This window comes from Mchenga conophoros, linkage group LG15 (genome assembly GCF_057382185.1).
Source record: "Mchenga conophoros isolate Kocher_MC1m ecotype Shallow Benthic linkage group LG15, M_conophoros_male_GT1.1, whole genome shotgun sequence".
In the NCBI taxonomy this organism is placed as follows: Eukaryota; Metazoa; Chordata; class Actinopteri; order Cichliformes; family Cichlidae; genus Mchenga; species Mchenga conophoros.
In genome coordinates, this window is record NC_140540.1 from 19,732,821 (window position 1) to 19,752,404 (window position 19,584).

The 19,584-nt window shown below is 38.5% G+C and overlaps 3 protein-coding genes across 3 annotated transcripts; all 3 read right to left on the bottom strand.

Annotated features, from left to right (window-relative positions):
- Positions 1 to 5,555: 5,555 nt before the first annotated feature.
- Positions 5,556 to 10,608, bottom strand: lg15h1orf198 (linkage group 15 C1orf198 homolog). The gene is made up of 6 exons (XM_085247569.1): positions 10,263 to 10,608; positions 9,482 to 9,532; positions 9,273 to 9,401; positions 8,669 to 8,836; positions 7,949 to 8,302; positions 5,556 to 6,777 (listed from the first exon to the last, which is right to left on the bottom strand). Exons 1-6 carry the CDS (start codon positions 10,566 to 10,568, stop codon positions 6,721 to 6,723), a joined length of 1,065 nt encoding a protein of 354 aa, XP_085103695.1. The 5' UTR covers positions 10,569 to 10,608; the 3' UTR covers positions 5,556 to 6,720.
- A 1,301-nt stretch (positions 10,609 to 11,909) lies between these two features.
- Positions 11,910 to 15,273, bottom strand: LOC146558223 (gap junction Cx32.2 protein-like). The gene is made up of 3 exons (XM_085246770.1): positions 15,124 to 15,273; positions 14,142 to 14,275; positions 11,910 to 13,209 (listed from the first exon to the last, which is right to left on the bottom strand). The coding sequence occupies exons 2-3, from the start codon at positions 14,268 to 14,270 to the stop codon at positions 12,550 to 12,552; spliced, it is 789 nt and encodes a 262-aa protein (XP_085102896.1). The 5' UTR covers positions 14,271 to 14,275; positions 15,124 to 15,273; the 3' UTR covers positions 11,910 to 12,549.
- A 1,545-nt stretch (positions 15,274 to 16,818) lies between these two features.
- Positions 16,819 to 19,138, bottom strand: gja13.1 (gap junction protein alpha 13.1). Its single transcript, XM_085248213.1, has 2 exons — positions 18,870 to 19,138; positions 16,819 to 18,283 (listed from the first exon to the last, which is right to left on the bottom strand). The coding sequence occupies exon 2, from the start codon at positions 18,253 to 18,255 to the stop codon at positions 17,404 to 17,406; it is 852 nt and encodes a 283-aa protein (XP_085104339.1). The 5' UTR covers positions 18,256 to 18,283; positions 18,870 to 19,138; the 3' UTR covers positions 16,819 to 17,403.
- Between the last annotated feature and the right edge of the window lie 446 nt (positions 19,139 to 19,584).

Sequence of the window (19,584 nt, forward strand, 5' to 3'; positions counted from 1 at the left end):
CAGAAATGATTCTGGAGTAGAAATCTTTGGCACGGGAACATTTCTGAAAACCACTTGTCTTTGGACTGAAGATGAGGCGCACAGTTTGAAATCGAGCATTTGTGATGCTGTCGGCATGCTCGTGGCACGGGAGATCTGCATCTGTTCAGAAGTTCCATTAATGCAGAAAATGAAATATGCAGGTTTGCAAGCAACATGATCGTTAGCTTTCAGGAAAGATCATGAAAACTGTTATGTCTGCTGTCCAAACTTGTCACGCACTGAAAGCATTTGGAGGATAAAGAAACACAAATAGAGCCCCAAAACTGTTGAGTGACTGAAATTCCATATTAATGGAAGAAACTGGTTGCAGACTATACTAATAATTGAGCTACCAACTACCCAAATGCTGCATTTCTATCCTTGAGATGCTCTTCTAGGACTTTACTGCAGCCACCTTCAGCTGCTGCTCATTTGTGGGTCTTTCTGTATTTCGCAACTGAACTGTGCTTTATGGGGTTGAGATCAGGTGACTTGACTCGGTAATTGATGAATACCCCTTTTCTTTGACTTAAACTCTTGGGTTGCTTTTGCAAGATGCTTTTGGTCAGTTTTGCAGCATTTTTTTAATCAGAGCAGCGTATCGGCTCAAACACTTATAGTCCCAGCTGCTTCTATCAGCGGCTCTGTGATAGGCTGGCAACTTGCCCTGTGTGTACCTCAGGTTTTCCCATATGACAGCTGGGATAACCTCCAAGGCCCCCCTGCAACCCTGAACTGGATGGACGGACGGATGGACGGACGGATGGACAGACGAACTTCAAGCAGTCACCTACAAACACTAGTGATCCGGTTCCACTGGCAGTCATGTTTGAACATGACATAACGCCGCCTCCACCATATTTGACAGATAATGCGGTATGCTTCAGATCCTGTTGCTTTTCTGTTATCATTCTGGTACAACTTTTTCTTCGTTTCATTGATCCAAAGACATTTTCCACACCTGTGCAGCCTCTGTTAGATGTTTTCTGACAAAGTTTAACCTGGCCTTCTTGTTTTATCGACAGATTACACCTTGTTGTAAATTTGTATTTTTATTCTCGAAGGCATCCCTTGATTGTAGACTTGGACAATAATATTCTGAGCTCATCCAAAAGTGTTCCTGACTTTGTTAGATAATGTGAAGGGAATTTCTTGACTAAGCAAAGAATTCTTTAATTGTCTTCCGTGGTCTTTCAGGCCTTTTGTTGTTGCTGAGCTGGCCACTGCATTCCTTCTTTTTAAGGACGTATCAGACTGTTGATTAGGCCACTCCTAAAGTTCCTGCTATGCCCTCATTGGGTTTATTTGGGTTTGTGAGCCTAATGATGGCCCCTTCACTTACTTCAACATCTCTTTGGACCTCAAATGCAGTGGTCCACTGGAAAGCCACCACATGCTAGATCAGCACTTGGAATAAACTTCAGATCTTTTATCTCCTTAATTTTTTCAATTAAAAATAATGAGAGAACAGACATCACCTCACAGTCGACTGCCAATGAATTTTGAGCTTCTGAAAATAGGGGACTATGCATAAAAATAGTTGCAACTATTAAACAGCTAATGGAAGATTTTTGCCAAACATCTTGAATTAAAGCTGAAAATATTACATAACGTCTCGAGTGCTTGATTTGAGACCTGTTTTCATGATTTAGTGATATTATGGTATCACATTTAAAATTCTTATGGACTTAACTATTTTTAGCTAAGGGTTTTACAGTTTGCAAGTCATACTATATATCATATCTACACAAACAGTCCTTTTATGAATTTGGCTGAATGTGTATAATATAAAAGTTGGACAGTTTTCTAGTATAATTAAATACATTGGTGGTAATAGAAATATAATTTTGTGAATTTGTTTAGGAAATTGTGACATAATGACGAACCTGGCACTGAAGAGAAACCTTATGTAAGTGGCCATGTGTGCGTATGTGTGTGTCCATATGTTTGGGCCTGCAGCAGGAGGTATGCCAGTTAAAATGCCACAAGAATCCAGCAGAATTTCCAGGGAAGCGAATGAGGAAAGGCTCTGCGATGTGGAGACTGGGTGGAGCTCAGACGGGGACTGTGAGGGACATTCGGGTCTGAGTCGGCAGGACAGCTGCACATGCACAGCTGTTTCAGTAACACAACTGATTCCAGACATGTTTCCAGACCTCAGTTTTGAGTGGAGCAATGGTCTGGAAAAATAAATGAGAGCAAGAAAATCCTTGCTTTGACCTCATGGTTCCTTATCGCTGGTTTATAGAAACATTGAATAAAACACAATGTATTCAAATGCATCATTAGAAAAATGTCTTCCTTTTTGCCTCATGGAAGATTTTGAAGCACACACTTGGGCTTGAGGAAATTGTCACTAAAAAGTTTTTACTATATTCTCAAAGGCCAAACAAAAATACCAAAATAATTCTCTGTACTAACAGTTCTGCAGAATAGGACTGAAATGCAAACATTGCTCACTTATCATGGAGTATATCAGCAGTAAAATATCTGGATGACTCAGTCAAATTTCCACCTAACCCTGTCATGTTTGACCTGGGAGGGAAAAAACATCAGTCAGGAACAACACTAACAGTTACTAGATTATTTCTTTTGGCTCATAAGACATAAGGTAACAAACTTTACACAACAAGAGTCCTGTTTCTGTTTTCGTTGTAACTTTAATACCATTCAATGATTTTCATTCACCCAGATTTTTGATGAAAAAATACATCTTCACCCAAACATTTCCTGAACACAAAGCAGCCATTCAGGGTCTGGAAGCACTGGGTGGTGCTTCAGTGAGGCAGCCGGACTGGACAGAGGTGCCTCAGTCCAGAGTGTCCACAAGCACTCATAATACATAATGTGATAAATGAGCAATATAAGATAGTTATGAATCACTCTGACCATTTAATATTAATTAGTTCTTCAGTCATTCATTGTAGTCTAATTATAGATAACATAAAAGTGCAGATTGAAATCTGCTAACCAGTCTGAGGGAGTAGCCGACTACTGCTGATACAGCTTTTTTATGACTGCACAGGGAGCTGTGCAAAGACTGAAAGTGCCTCAAGTGATTTCACCTGACTCAGTGGGACTGAATGTTCCCCAGTTTTGCTCAACTCTGCTAGATGCCGAGCGGCATTCTGGGTAATTCTGGTGCCAAATTTTGACTAGGAGGACGAAGCAAAAGCAAAATATCTCTGGCTCTGCACATGTGGTAGAGAGTGTTATCTACCATTTGGAAGATTGGTGGTTTGATCCCAGACTTCTCCTGTTTAGAGTCACCAATCAATCAAACATGCCTGGCTTTGGATCATGGGAGAAATTTCTGAGTTCTGAGACAGAACCCACACAGGCACATCGGCAACATGCAGACTCCACAAAAAGGTTCCAGCCGACTGGTGGATTCAAACCACCAGTTTGTTGTGGTTTGGCCTGACAGTTCAAAGTTTCAGATACTATTTTTGGATAGTAGTATATTTCAGATACTATTCAACAACTGAGGTGGTTCAGGCATCTCACTAGGATGCCTCCTGGAAGCCTCCAAGGCAAGATGTTTTGGACATGTCCTACCAGTAAGCAGACCCAGGACTTGCTGGAGAGATCATATCTCTCAGCTGAGAGGAGAGGTGGCTGGAGTGAGGGAAATCTGGGCCTCTGTGTTCATATGGCTATTATTTTATTTATTTACTTTTTGGTCTGTCCTGTCTGGCACTGTTAGCAATCAGAATTATTGCCTAAAAGCCAAGAAAAATGCCCAACAGATTTATTTTCCCAAGTAGATTGTACAGCTTTTGCTATACTGGTCCACTTGATTGTCATATTTTATTCTACCTTTATTATTAACATTATTATTATTTATTTATTTATTTATTTCCTGAGTTATTGCAGTCAGAATGGACAGGACCGGAGGACAGGAAAGAGAACGAAAGGTTGGGAAGATTGTGAAGGTTGTGGGGGGAAATAGAGGAGAAGAGGAATATAGAGAGCAAAGACTGAAAATCTGCTTGATCACCTGCTGAGAGAGAGAGAGAAAAACAACACAACTTCACAAGTTCACAAAAATGGACAACAGCTGCAGACAGTAGATGCCCTTTGTGCAGCCGTCTTCACCAGTTGGTGAAATGTTTCCACTCACCTTATGGAAATGCTCGCATCAGCAGTAACAGTGGAGCTACTTGTTACTGAGTTCATGTTCAGAACTTTTGATCAGCTGTAAAACAGCCTGTTTCAGTTTAAGAGTTGTTTTCAATAAATTGCATGCTCAACAAAAATCTTTTGTCTCGCTCCCATTTCTTTTTGTTGCATGTTGAAGCTCTACTTGGAACCTTGTTAAGATGCAATCATGCAAAACATAATTTCTGGCCATTTTTCAAGGGCTCTTAAACTTTTGATTAGGATTGTATGTTTAGAGGCAGCAGCCAACCAAGATAATGTGTGTCTGTAAGTACCTGTTTGTACACCTGTGTGTGAGCGCAGTTATGTTCATAAAGTTTCTCCATGTAAGTATTTAATTGTGGGTATGGGGAGCCATAGCCCTGCCTTCCAGGTCATGAAGTAGGCATGGAGGAGACATGGGCCCAAGATATCCAGAGGCCCCCCAGAGCACAAGAGCCCAAGGAGGACCACCGCAGGGGCAATCGTGCCACCTACCTAGAAAAGGGCTGAAGAGTGTCCCGGATGGGGGTCACCTAGCAGCCACTGTGCAGAAGCCACAAGGGGCTGCAACAACGAGCCCGCAGGCTCCACCAGCAGCTGACTACACCAGGGCAGACCGAGCCCCAGGCCTAAAGACCCAAGGGCCCTCCATGCACCGGAGGAGGCCCAACAGAGCCAGGGGGACCAGGGGCTTTTTCTCATCTAATATTAGTTTATTTTAAGTAAACTATAATAACCATGCTTTTTTGCCTAACAGCCTGTTCACTTAATATAAAGATTTTTGAAATCTATAGAAATATGCCTTAATGAAGCTTTAGATGACCATTGGACTAAAACAGGAAAGCAGCTTTACATTTGCTGTACAGACTTTACTTAAGTTAAAAAAAAAAACAATTTAGGTCCATCAAACCCTAGCAACACTGACAAATGTTACTTTACCTCAGTGCGAGAGAGCTGAGCAGCTATGCCTACACCAGCCCTTCACAACATACATAATGCATGAAACAGAATATCGCTCTTGCTTTCCTAAAATACACGCTGCATTGTGGTTGCTTTGCACCCCGGAGGGAGATGGTAGATTTAGGTCTAATGATTCTAAACGGGGCTGATGAGATGTTTTATCAGAGCAGCACAAAACTTCCTTCAACTGCAGCATCCTTCTCTCTCCTTCCTAATGACATGATGGATTAGGAATCATAGATGGAGAAACACAGAGTTCTTTTTCACCACTTTTTCTGTTGTAGGTTTTTACTACCATAAGCTACTGCAATGACTCCTTCCTTTTCCTCCACATGGAAACTTTCATCATCATGGTCTTTACTATTTGAGGAAAATATATTTTTGGGTGTCATGGAGGCATTTGTGATAGAATGAAAAAGATAATAGCCAGGTTTAAGTACAATTTGTTTATTTCCTTCCAAACTGTGACCCCAAAATGCATGAATGTGATGCATGTGTGTAACAGAAGATACAATGAGCAGATAAATATAGAAAACTAAGCATTACATGTAGATCTGACACAAGTGCCACCAAACACTATAAGCCTGCCCATTTACCTACGACACAATAGTTGAGTGTGAATCATTTCACACTATGCACACTAGATTTGTTCAGCATTATTTTGAGGTCAAAGGTGAAAGCTGGGAGGTGTGAAAGTGTTTCCAAGTAGCTGAATCCATGCAGGACATCTGTAACTGGTTCCCATAGCAGCCCGGACATACAGCCCATGACTTTTCCATGACTAAGTCTGAGCACTTCCCAGTTCTTCCCTCCTGTGTGTTTTTTTCCAAATACCAAACAGAACAATGCTGCGGTTTCTATTTAGCTACATTTAAACCAACCATCTATTTCTATGTATGTATAAGAGCTTTAAATACATTCTGCAATAATAAGAGATGTAACGGTAAAATCCCAAGATTTTTACTGTAGTAATTGCACTGTGTGGGTCAGGACTGCAACATCACGCACTACTCTAAATTTCTTAGGTTTACAGGAATATATAAGCATAAATAAAAAGAACATGAGCAATAAAGAATAACAAAAAATATTAACTTAAACCTGGATATGGGTTTAGTGTTTTGTTCCATGTTGACGAATAAAACTGTTCATTTGATAAACTCGTGTCTAGGAGCTACGTGTGAAATCAACTGTGCATTCACAGCACACGTACGCAACAGAATCATCAGGTTACTGCATGCAGCAGGATTATGTGACCAGCGTGTACATCAGATCGATAAACTTATTGATTTCAATTTTTCTCTGAGTGGATTTCCAGCAGACTTCATATCAAGTGGTAAATGTGGAAGTGTTTGGCAATTCTATGGACTCGATCCTATTCTGAGAAAGGAGAGGGGGGAAAATCCACCAGGAAAGGAGCAGTGAGATAATGTCTTAACTACCCACTGAAGACGATTACAAGAACATAATGTGGTTATTTTTAAAAAATGGTGTCTCCTAAATCTAGACGTGGATGTCTGTGGTCATGGTAGTGTGGTCCTTCTTTAAAGTTATGATGAGGATGACTCATTCAGAGCAGTGACTGGGTCCTGCTGTGGTTTACCAGTTGTCTAGGAAGTCGAATCCGGTCTTCAGGATGTTGCTGCTTGTATTAAACTGAAAGGAGAGAAACAGAGAGATCCTGATAAATAGCAGTGAGGCAGAAGACACTGTACAGACTGCGTTTGTGCTATTATTGGGCTACCAACGAAGAAGTCATAAAAGACAAAGACCTTGCTTGGTAATGCCCCTCCCACTGTCCTACTCTTGCTAAAGACTGGCTGACACGGGAGGCTTGTCAGGTGACATGGACCTCATATGGGCTATTAAAGCTTGGGACTCTTTCTTTAATTGCACATAGCATCAGCCCTCTTTAGGGTTTGTGTTTGCCTCATGTAATTAAGCCAGTTTGTGACAGTTTGTCTATCATATTTTTTAATCATCTCTGTCCTGTTCAAGCCATTCAGTATTCTACCTGCACTCTTCATTACTGTCACTGGGCTTTGCATTTTTGGCTTTCTTGCAAACTGCATTGTCAAGCAGCTAAAGTGCTATGTGATTAGGTTCCAACACAAGACCATAAATAACATATTAGTCTTCTGTTACAAAGGAAACAAAGGTGGTCGTGTTGGAGAAAGGCCAGGTTTGAAAGACCAGTGATGTCTCTTGGCAGAATAAGTCGTACACTGTCATTGTGGCATCTGCGTTGATCCTGTAACACATCAGTCTGAAGCCTTAATACAGAAACACGGGTCAGTAATAGACTTTAGCCACTATGTCCAACACCAACAAAATGAAAATGTAGCAACTACATGTTAACTCTCAGCTCCAACGTTATGACACAAAATGTCAAGGTTTGCTGTTAATATCCAATATTAGGTTTCATCCTTATCAATAACACTGAGTCCTCCCTTTAATGTAAAACTTAGTTTCTCTGTGTCAGTACAAACAATAATGAAGCAAAACTAAAAACATAACCATTTTTTTAAATTACGTTTTAAAAAAAAAAAAAAAAAAAAAAGTTTTCTAAACTATAAATGTAAACCCGACCTTTAGAAAGCTTGGACCAGGTCAAGAACCAATATTATCATGGGCCTGTAAATACTGGGATAAACACATACGGTATGACCTTTTTAAAGCATATCTCATGCCCGGTCACCATCAAGCAGCAGGTACTTCAAAGAGCTGGGCCTTTTATTCTTAACTTTAGCTAGTGTTTAATAAAATCCAAAGCAAATGCTTAATTCAAATGTACTTAGTACTTGCAGTCTCTGAAAAAGGAACTTACCTGGGTAAAAGTGGGGCTGACGTCAATATTGGCTGAGCTCTCTTCCTCCTTCTCTTTCTCCTTCGAGACATTTGAAGGCTTGGACACCAGGTTGGAGGCGAACATTTCATCGACCGTGTTGCTGACGGATGGCAGGGTGCTCTGAGATCTCTCCCAGCCTGCATTTGTAGATGGGACGCTGATAGGTGGGGGCGGGTTTGGAGAAATGGAGATGGATGCCGGGGTTGCGCTGACAGCGGTGGGGATAGGAGGTGGTGGCACAGGAGGCTTGGGTGCTCTATGCTTGGTGGACCTAGTGGGAGCTGGAGCATGGTGCTCTGCAGTTTCAGGCTCCTTGGCGCTGACAGAGCTATCCTGTGGGAAAATGTAAAGAAAGCAGCATTGAAGGATAACGTTCAGAAACAAACCTGGCATCAATTTTACATTTTCTTTTCTCTCCTTCTTAAACTGTAGCTTGTTTACATTTGCCATCTGCTTCTACTCGTGGAGGCGTCACTGATGCCAGATATTGCAGTTTCAGGCTAGGTTCTATTTTAAGACACAGTCTGATAACACATGTTAAGGCTGGAACTTTCCATCTGTTATTTATCAGAAACTTTACAGATCATAACAAATGTTTTTGCCTGAGAATTCGGCATCATCCATAACTTTTTTTGAAGAAGTTGCAACCTTCAGATTGTAATCAGTAAATAGGATGTGATGGTATTTTTACATGCGTACCTGTCGGAGGTAGGATGGGAGGGGTTTCTCTCCTTTCTCTATGGACTTGATCTGGCTGGGGGTCAGGGACTGGAAGTCAGCTTGCTCACCCTCCAGCCTGGACCTCTCAGCACTGATCTTCCAGAAAGATGACTCCTCTTCTGGTCTCCGGCCCTCGCTGACCGACACCTTCCCAACCACACAGAAACAGTTATGCACACAGTCCTGCATTCTTAAGATACTATGAAGCGAGGCTTCTCGGGTAAAATTCCTAAAACCTATTTTAGGTGATCTACTTAGCTCTTTTTAAAAATGTGAGCAAAGGTGAAGGTTTTTCAGAAATAAATGTATCTGAAAACTTTTTTTGTGGCTACAACAAGCAATTGTTCTGTGAAAAAAAATCACAATACCAGTAGTCAGGCATTAACCGTAAGAAATACAAAAAAATATATACAGTTAACATTTCTGCCATTTTTACACAAAATTAAACAAACATCACCACATCCACTTTATGCTCGACTACTGCAAATGTTTCACTCATTTTACAGTCCTATTACAACAGCAAACACTTCCCTTCCAAATGTGCATGCTGAATCTCTGCTTCAAACATGAGGCCCCACCATACCTTTGTTCCTGCTGCACTCTTGCCAATCTGACCGGAATGAGTAACCTTCGCCGCTTTTGAGTCAGACTGAGAGGATGATGAGATCCCCTGGTCTACAGGGCCTGATGTCAAGCTGAAATCCATCTGACTCTGAAAGATGCGAATGACATGTAAGGGAGGATATACTTTATGTATCCAGAAAACAGACATTCCTGTTAATTTATTTTTACCTTTGTTTCCCACGAAAAAGGTGCAGAATGCTCATCCTGCCAGGTGATATCCTAAACACAAACACATGCTGTGATTAGTTTCAGCTTACACAGTCATTGTGCTCACTGCCCGTATTTAAGGGTATTTATACTAGGTTAGGTGGCTAAAGTAACATATGATGTGTGTATTTTCTATAATCTAGCGCCAACAAATACCTTGTCTATTGTAAGACTTCCTTTTGATACACTGGTTTATCGGTTAAAAGGCAACAAATGATACTTCCTACCTGCCAGTTTTTCTTAGGAGTTAAACACTTGTCAAAATCTGCTCATAGCAGCCTTGATATCATTTAAAAAAAGTGTTGCTGTGAGCTGATGTGTATGTTTTGATGCTTACTATTATAAAACAGTAAATATGTTATTAGTTACAAGTATTTAAAGCGCATAAAAGGCGAACTGTCTTTGCAAACTACTTTTTTTCTGCATTTATCTTTTACAAATCAACGATTACATTAATAATGAAACTCGCATAAATACAGTGGCTCTTACCATATATAAAGATAAAGCCAATGTCATTTTAAACCCTTTAAAATATAAAATGTTTCACTCTTAAATATTTCTATTCATTATACAGTGACACAACACCATATTTGTCGCCAGCCGTCTCGCCACAGTGACGTTTACCAACATATTTTCGAGGCTACGTGGCTCTCGTTAGCAGGCTTTTCTTGTTAGCGGGCTATCCTCGCCCTAAAACACACCTTAAACACACAAAATCCAAACTCTAATGTCTTTTAAGTACCTCTTCTCCGAAGTGAACTATCTTCTGACCCGTTTGAATGAGCATTTTAGGGTAACAGACCACTTCTTCACGCTCAACTCTGTGCATAGCGTATCGGGCTCGGATATGAGGATCCATCATCCAGTTGTCGATGGCGTTGTCCTGCTCTTGCGGCGTCATTTTCTCCCAGGACGAGCCGTGCTTGGCTTTGATTTTCTCCCTCTCCTGCATTATTTTCTTTGCCATGGAGTTGATGGAGGAGAAGTACTCCAACTTCTTCTCCTCCATCCTGTGGGCATCGAGCCCCGCCACGGTTGCGACGGCCATCTTTAACTGGGGCCAGCTGTTGTTATTGTGAGAAAGAGGAAGCCGGCGTCGCTGAGTGGGCGTCACCATAAAATCCACACGGCACCACTGCTCAGATTTAAGGGCTAATAGCGCCATCTAGTGTTCTAGTGTACGTGTAAATAAATATATATATATATATATATCTGGCAACCTGATACATATATATGTATTAGGTTGCCAGCCATACATACAGGGCCAATACATAAGAGCTTTGTAAATTACTAGCTATATTAAAATGATCAACAGGGATTAGCATAACATAGCATAAAGGCACAAGTTGCACTGGATAACATAAAGAGGAAGATAAAGAACATTAGTGGACAGGGTAGTCAACTTACCTCATTGTGAAAAATGTTTATTTCTTATAAAACAAGCTGTATGGTGATTTTAATTGAGGATTGCCTAGGTAACACAATGATATTTTTCACCCGTGGTTCTCTTTTATGTGGCTCATATAAAATAACACAGTAAGAACACACAGCATGACTTATCTAAGTAGTGCTTTTCCTAGTCCACCTCTTTTCAACACAGTAGGCCCACAGCAACAATTCTCATCATTAAGAAGGCCTGTGTAAGTATAGTTGGTTAGTTGAGTACTTTTCTTTTCCTGCATCCTTATGAATCATGTCTTTCCTCAACCTCATGAAGTTGTTTTGGGGGCTATTCAAACGCTTCATGTGTCCATTAAACCTGTTGTGTGTTGTTGACCACTCGGGGGCAGTGGGAACAAGCTTTAAAAGCTGGGCTTTATAAGTTGTGGCCAAAAATTTCTTTTTTTTTTTAAATTTCCTTTATCTATTTACCCATCTTATTTTCCACATACTGCTTATTGTTACACTTATTTGCCTTGTATGTCTACTGTACAAACTGAACTGGAATGACTGACTGTTAACTTTCATAATTTCAAATAAAGTAAAGAATAACAATTTTAAAAAAAGTTGTGGCAAAAACGTCGACAAACTGCTGTATCTTTACTCCTTTAGCTGCTATGCATTGATTTTAAGATTTGCAAAGTTAAATCATGTGCATGCTTTATTCATCTAATCCACATGGACAAAAAAAAGAACCACAGAGCTGCAACAGTCATTTGCATCATCTTTGTAAAGTTACAGAACTTCATAATCACATACTACTTTTAATTTGTTCTAATAGTCTACATCTGAGTATTGGTATTTATTTCTCCTCACAGATCTGAAATTTGTCCTTGATGTTTTACTTCTTCTCAGTGAGTCATTTATAATAAATCAAATGAAAGAGTTTCCAATACAAAGATAATTAAACATAAACAGAATTTTAAAACAAAATTCAAAACATAAAAAATATTTTTTTCTCAATAATATTTATTAAGATTACACGAGGTACAAAGACAAGCCACATGAAGTCACATATATTAATATATAAACATCAAAGCAAACCATTTTAAATGACATAAATGTACATTTCCAAAACATCCATGTCTGTAAAATCATCAGTACATCAGAGAAACAAAGAAAAAAGACATTTATAAAGCAAAGTAGTGCTAACAGTCATACCTTCTTAGCTCTACAAAATGGCTTTTAGTAAATGCAAACTGCAGCAGTTAAAACATATCAGCAGTGGGTTCAGAAATCTAGTCTTTAGATATTTAGCCCATGTAGTCAAAGGCCACACATCAGACTTTTCAACTAACACCAAAACATGCACCTGTAATATTATGTACAAAACCAAAAGTAAGTTAAAAAGAGACAAAAACAGTTTACTCCAGTGACAATATACCAAACATCAGATTGTTTTAGATGTTTCAGATGTGTGAGTTTATTGCATGAATTTCAAGCATTTAAAATAAATAGCTGTGAAAGACGTTTGTTTTCCCTTTTACAAATGTGTGCCAAAGCTTCTTGCAATGTATCCCTATTAGCCTCTTTGTTATTTGCCCTAGTTAACTGTTCAAATACTGCACATTGGATCAAAGCCGCACTTCTCAGGCTGTGCTGTTACTGACATCATTGAGGCTAAGTTTCTGATTTTTCAACATGGTGTCACTGGTGAAACGGGGGTGAAGGGGAATGGCGGTCATCGGCACTGTTTTGGCCTTTCGTCTGGATGAGCGACAACACAGCAGGTAGAAGATCTCAACCACGTTGAGCACAAGTGACAGGCAGGATGCTACCATCATGAACATGATGAAGATGGTCTTCTCAGTGGGTCGAGACATGTAGCACTCAACAGTGTAGGGACATGGGGCTCGGGAGCATTCAATTAGTGGGTCCATGACGAACCCATACAGATAATACTGCCCCACAATAAATGCTATCTCCAGGAGGATCCTGAACACTATGGAGACCATGTAGTTTCCCAGCAGATTACCTTTAATCTGCACCTTTCCTTTCTCGTTTGTATACTTTGGAGCTTTTGTTATTTCACTGCTAGAGTGGGTCTGTATATATTCTCTCAGCTTTTTCTCTTTGTGGATGACATGCATGACATGACCGAGGTAGATCAGTGTCGGTGTCGAGACGAAGATGATCTGCAGGACCCAGAATCGTATATGTGAGATTGGGAAGGCGTGGTCATAGCACACGTTCTTGCAACCAGGCTGTTTGGTGTTACAAACCATCTTGGACTGTTCATCACCCCAAACCTGCAATGTTCAGATGACAGTGTTTATTATTATTATTAAAAAAAATAAAAATAAATTAAGGTATTACATTTAGTCACACAGCAGCACAAATCCTATACACTGAAGTGCAAAATCAATGTCCTAACATATAGTAAGCAAGCTGATTTAACTTAACTTTCATACTAGTTTTATAAATGAACTCGTTTTACAGAGTTATCTGTGCTTTTTTAATTGAATAACTGGTACACTTGATTTGCCTGAGTATGAACAGTGCAGACTGGTAGATGCAAAGAGTCACAGACCTGGTACAACTTAGGTTAAAATAATTGATTTGGAAATTTTCTTAGCTTAACCAAATTTTCTAAGTGCATTTAACTTGTTCAGTATGCATATGTACATATAAAGACTATAATATATTTAACAATTATGAAGTTAATTTGAAAAATTCTCATCTTAACTATTGAAATAATCAAATTATTGCAGACCACTGCCTTGCGTTTACACTTTTAAGACAACAAACCAAAAATATATTGTATATTTTACATATTTTGTAAAGTGTTACTCTGTACAATGACCAGGCTATAAAATAGAATTAGGCTATATATCTATAGTAAGATCAACTTTAATAATAAAACTTCAATGTACCAAACCAGTGTTTTTTCACTGTCAGTGCAACCTAGCAAATTTATATTGAGAAAAACGTGTAATTCTCATATCCACTGTAATCCACTGTTTGTGAAGAAAATTTACTCTATCAAAGCATTATTTGAATTTTAGTTTCAACACTGTTTTTATGTGGACTTTTGTTATACCCACCAGAGGGCGTTTTTTTTGTTTGTTTGTTTGTTTGTTTGTTTGTTTTTAATCTGAAAGGCCAAAACTCACAAAAGTACCTAAGGCATGTGAGTTATGTATAATTCTTTCCCTCAAAAGATGAAAAAGTAGAAGCGGACCTTCTCTGCTCCAGCTCCAAGGATCATGATCCTGAAGATGAAAAGCACGCTGAGCCAGACCTTCCCGATGACCGTGGAGTGGGACTGGACCTTATTCAGCAGCGAAGACAGAAATCCCCACTCACCCATGGTTTCTGAAAACAAATAAAGATCCTTAATGACTGATAAGATGTGAATAAATTCAAAGTTTCATCAAATCTAGCCTTCGGCAGATCATTTAGAAAATAAATGTTTTGCTGAGGAGATCATAGTTTGTTTATTTAGCTGTTGCATATGCAGTACACTATATTCAAATTATATCTAACTGAGACAAAACCCTGAATTAAACTTAAATTTTAGAGTCAAATGACTAAACTGGCCTCAAATTTTGAGTCTTTCAAACTTATAGATTGAAGTATCTTATTATTTAAATTATTAACTTGTAGTTTGTTATAATCAATCAGTGGAAATTGTTAAACATCACCAGAAGCAGCAGAAAGTCTGCCCTGCTTCTAAGACAATCACATGTACTACTATCCCCAATAACTGTTTAGAAGTTAAAGTAGGAGCTGTGGAATAAATATATTTGATTGGATTTTAAACAAGAATGTACAAGCAACGGATGTTTGTATATGGCTTTCACTATATTTTTATCATATGAAAGAAAAGCCCTTTAGTGCATTAACAGCATAATAACTGCATATCACTGATTTATCCAATCTGAGAAAATACAGAAAAATGTAGTTAATCAGATGTTTACTGTCACAGATTATGTATAGTGTGTCATTTTGTCTCACTAACATACACTCCCTAATAATAATCAGTGCTCATCAGTCAACACATGACAAGATGCATCTTAAGATACCTTAATAATGAGAACATGACATTATTTGAATCTTATTCCAATATATTAATTAAAAGTTTACCCTGTTTACAGTTTATAATTAAAAATAAATGCCTTGTAAATGAGGAGGATTTTTAAATAGGTCATTCTGTAGCTTACCTTTGAGTGTAACAGCTCTTCTTGCAGGCAAGCGAATCAGTCACCAGTTGTAGAGCTGAATGGCAGCGAGCGTACCAAACCAGACTTGTCTATGATACCTTGAACTTTAGATTAGATGGAGTTGTGCAAGCGTGTGAGCTGTCACGTTGTCATGACATCTGGAAATGAGAAATCTCATGTAGACAAAATTGGGCTGAACATGGAAAATGTTAATGATTGCCATACTTTTAACCGCTTGTACTTGATTTTTTCCCCTCTGTATTGGTTTCATAAGATGATACAGTAGTAGTTATCACTGTATGATAAGCTTCTTTAACATTTTGAATTCAACAACATTTGTCAGTTATGCATTTTTAGTCAAACAGTAACAGAGTCAACGACTAAACGGTGCAAACAGATTACAATGAACATGAACGCTGCTGCATTTTGTGAGGACTCATGTTCGTTTTGTCATTAAAAAAATGCTGAAAGTCCGAACAAACTGAGTAAGTTTAGTATTATAAGCTTCACAAAGACTGAGATATTGAACTGAAATATGCTGAGCTGATATATTTGATCTATAATGTTCCACTTTCTTTCTTTTTTTTCTTTATGTTTTTTTTTATGAAGATATTCTCATTGTCTTTAGATAAACTTTGAAAGTATAGCGCGATCGATTACCAGTCAACCTAACAGCCGCACCCCATTCTGAAGAAATACCAGATTATAGATGGAAAAATTAGTCAGTCGCCACATGATTCATTTGTAACAACCTTGTATTAAACAATTATTTACATAAGTTTAGCAAAATGTAAAATTATTGCATTTCAAAATATGTTAAACAAAACTATCAGCTATTATCACTATTGTCAGCTCTGGGAGGCTTTGACTGTTGTTATTTGCCAGTTTCTACACACTGTCACTTCAACTAATGCCACTTAAATAGTTTAATAGTTTAATTATTTATATAGCACATTTAATTACAACAGGAGCATTGACCAAAGTGCTGTACAAGAATACAACATACATAATAAAACAACTTAGAGTATTAAAAGCAAACACCAAATATGAATTAACAAACAACTCTCATGCTGTATTAAAAACCAGTAAATAAAAATGCGTTTTAAGATAAGATTTAAAAAGATTGACAGTAGGAGCCTGTCTGATGTGTAGGGGTAAATTATTCCACAGCTTAGGCGCTACGACTGCAAATGCTCGATCACCTCTATGAACCAGCCTCGACCTTGGTACAGCTAAAAGCAAAAGATCACTTGATCAAAGATATCTAAGGGGGGTATAAGTCTGCAAGAGGTCAATGGGCATTGCACTAGTTTTGCACAAACTGTATATAGTACTTGTCTTAAATTCTCTAAATATTGAATACTTTTTTCTCTTTTTTCCTCTTTATCATAATTATTACCGCTATTTTCTGTTATTTTCTTCTTAATTTAACTGCACACTTCTATATGCTCATGTAAAGCCGAGGAGCACGAGCCAAAGAACTTCATTATGGGTAAATGTGGCTACACTGTTTATCTGTACATGACAATAAAACTTGAAACTAGAAAAACCTAAAAAACTAATGAATAATGAAAGTAATTATTAGTTGTAGATATGAAGTCACACAAAATGTGTGTAAATCATGGTTTTTCAAAATAAGGGCTTATGAACTGAAAAGTGTGAACATCTAAAGACAAGAGATTGATAGAAGCAACGTTTCTTCAAGTTCAAGTCATTTATTTCAAACAAATAAGTATACAAAAAAAGCTGCTTACACATAACAAACAACATCATTTTTATCTTTCAGTAGGTAAATCAACTCATAGAAAATGAACAAGACAATACCATAACTTAGAGAACATGACCGGGCATACAGACATTTTTTCTCATTAAACTGTTACAATTTTTTTCATGTTGTCAGCAGAATACTGATGGCAGGATTACTAGTAGTTTACTGTTTATTTGACAGTTTTCCTGCTATAATCTACTTTACAGTAAGTTGCTGTATTTGATGATTTGCAGTATAGAACTGGCAGCTAAAGTTTGCTCGTATAATATAAATATGTTAGTATTGCACCTTTTAGTAATAGATTTTCAGGCATATACAAAGGAATGGAAGCAAATGCTAGAAGAATATATAAGTAAAAATACAACAATGTATTATGTGAAGACTTTTCTAAGCACATACTAACATATTAATGCAGAATGACAAAGCTTTTCTATTGTCTTTCAGTCCCTTGGATGTATCTGAATGCAGACACCGAGCAAGATAATACATTTTAATTGTCACAGACATGGTTTTTAATGACCGCTCAGGAGTCGTTTCTCATCCTTTGCCCCATCCAAGCTCCCTGCAACACTGTGGCTGGCTTCAAGATCTGCATTCATCCTGTTCTGCTTGAGGGCTTCCTCTGCAGTTGGCCACCTTGGACCTGAGAGGCTAGCAGGATATTCTGGAGAGGTAAACTTATGAGGGCGACGTCTACACCTGACCCTTTTGCAAATCAGGTAGAACATCTCAATGACGTTCAGAAACAGAGAAACACAGGCCACCACCAGCATGAAAATAATGAAGACGGTTTTCTCTGTGGGTCGAGACATGTAGCACTCAACAGTGAAGGGGCAGGGCTTTCTAGAACAGGGGAACATGGGGACCATGACGAAGCCGTACAAATAGTATTGTCCCACAATGAAGCTGGCCTCAATAACTATCTTGACCGCAAGCTGGGTCAGATAGCTCCCCAGTAGATTCCCCTTGATTTGCACCTTCCCCCTTTCATCTGTGTATTTGGGCCTTTTGCACTGGGTGCCACCAGGGCTGGAGAGCAGCTCCCTCAGCTTGTTCTCCTTGTGGATGATGTGCATGGCGTGGCCCAGATAGATGAGTGTTGGCGTGGAGACAAAGATGATTTGGAGCACCCAGAAACGAATGTGCGAGATGGGGAAAGTATGGTCGTAGCACACATTCTCACAACCAGGTTGCTGAGTGTTGCAGACGAAATCTGACTGCTCATCACCCCAGACGCTTTCAGCACCTGCACCCAAAACCATGATTCTGAACAGGAAGAGGACGCTCATCCAGATCTTGCCAATCACAGTGGAGTGTGACTGGACTTTTTCCAGCAAGGTTGACAGAAACCCCCAGTCTCCCATCTTTAATGACAGTGTTTAGCCTCTATTTCTGAAAAAAGAAGGCAAACGTTGTAAAGACATAACACCACACCTTATTTCTGAAACATTAACTACAACTTATTCTTTAATCAATAAACTCCTGGTGAATGAAAAGAGCTTACAGCTCTTTAGATAGATCATTTTATCTCCTAAAACCTGATAAGGAAGAAGAAATTACAGTATTCTGACCCTTGAGCTTTTGGATCAATATTTTCCACACATAATCATTAATCATTAGAAAACGGAAGAACAAGAGACACAGTGTCATCAGACAAATGAGTAAAAGTGAAAAAAAAAAAACTTTAAAAAATGTTTCTTTTAAAATAAGTACATGCAAATTTTTATGCATACAGAAAATTAAGCTATAATATGATTAAAACTATACCATAAATAAAATTAACAAAGAAATCTGATGCTGTTAATGTAATCAAAAAATAGTAATTATAACTGAAAAGTAAATTAACAACCAGCCATGTACTTACGATAAAGTAAGAAATGAATCTTTAGTGTGAAAAATTCCAATATAATAACAATTTTCTCTAATTGATAAAATGATCGGTTATCTAAAGCAGAGGAGAGAAACCGTTACATCTTACCTGTTGATCTGCTCAGAGAGGACTGAGTCTCGTTGAGAAAGATCACCAACTATAGTTGGACCTTGGATTTCTGGGCTCTGATCAGCGGCTGAGTTACGCAACACACATCTGTGAGCTAACAAGAGCAGGAAAAGTTTAAGAAACACCAGACCAAGAGGGCAGCGGGTGTAATAATTGACAAGTGTTCAGTTCAGTTGTGTCAGTGAACCGCCATTAAAGTTTGAAAATAAATAAAATAGGAATGTGTGTGTGTGTGTGTGTGTGTGTGTTTTCATGTATTTACATTTTTTGTGTGTGTTATATACAAATGAGGAAGAGGAGGAGTAGCATGATGAGTAACTGTATTAGTCTGAATTGGGAGGTTAGTTTGAAATTTGCACTCTATTTGAAACCATTAATCATGAATGTGTCAGAAGAGAAGAAGGTCTTCTGTCAGCTGCACAGTCGGCGAGCAAGAGATGTCACTTTAAAATAGCACTGGAAGTTGAAAATAAGGTGCATGTGTTCAAAATATATGTATTTATCAATTTCATTTATTTGTGTATTTCACACACAAATGAGAACTATGCACATGGATGATGAAGTACTGTGTAATTCCCAGTTGGGAGGCTAGATTGGAATTCGCGCACCTTGCTAAAACATTTGTTGATTTAGTCAACAAATGTTTTAGTCATGAGATTGTAGATAAGGTTCAAGTAGATGAACTGGTAAGTTT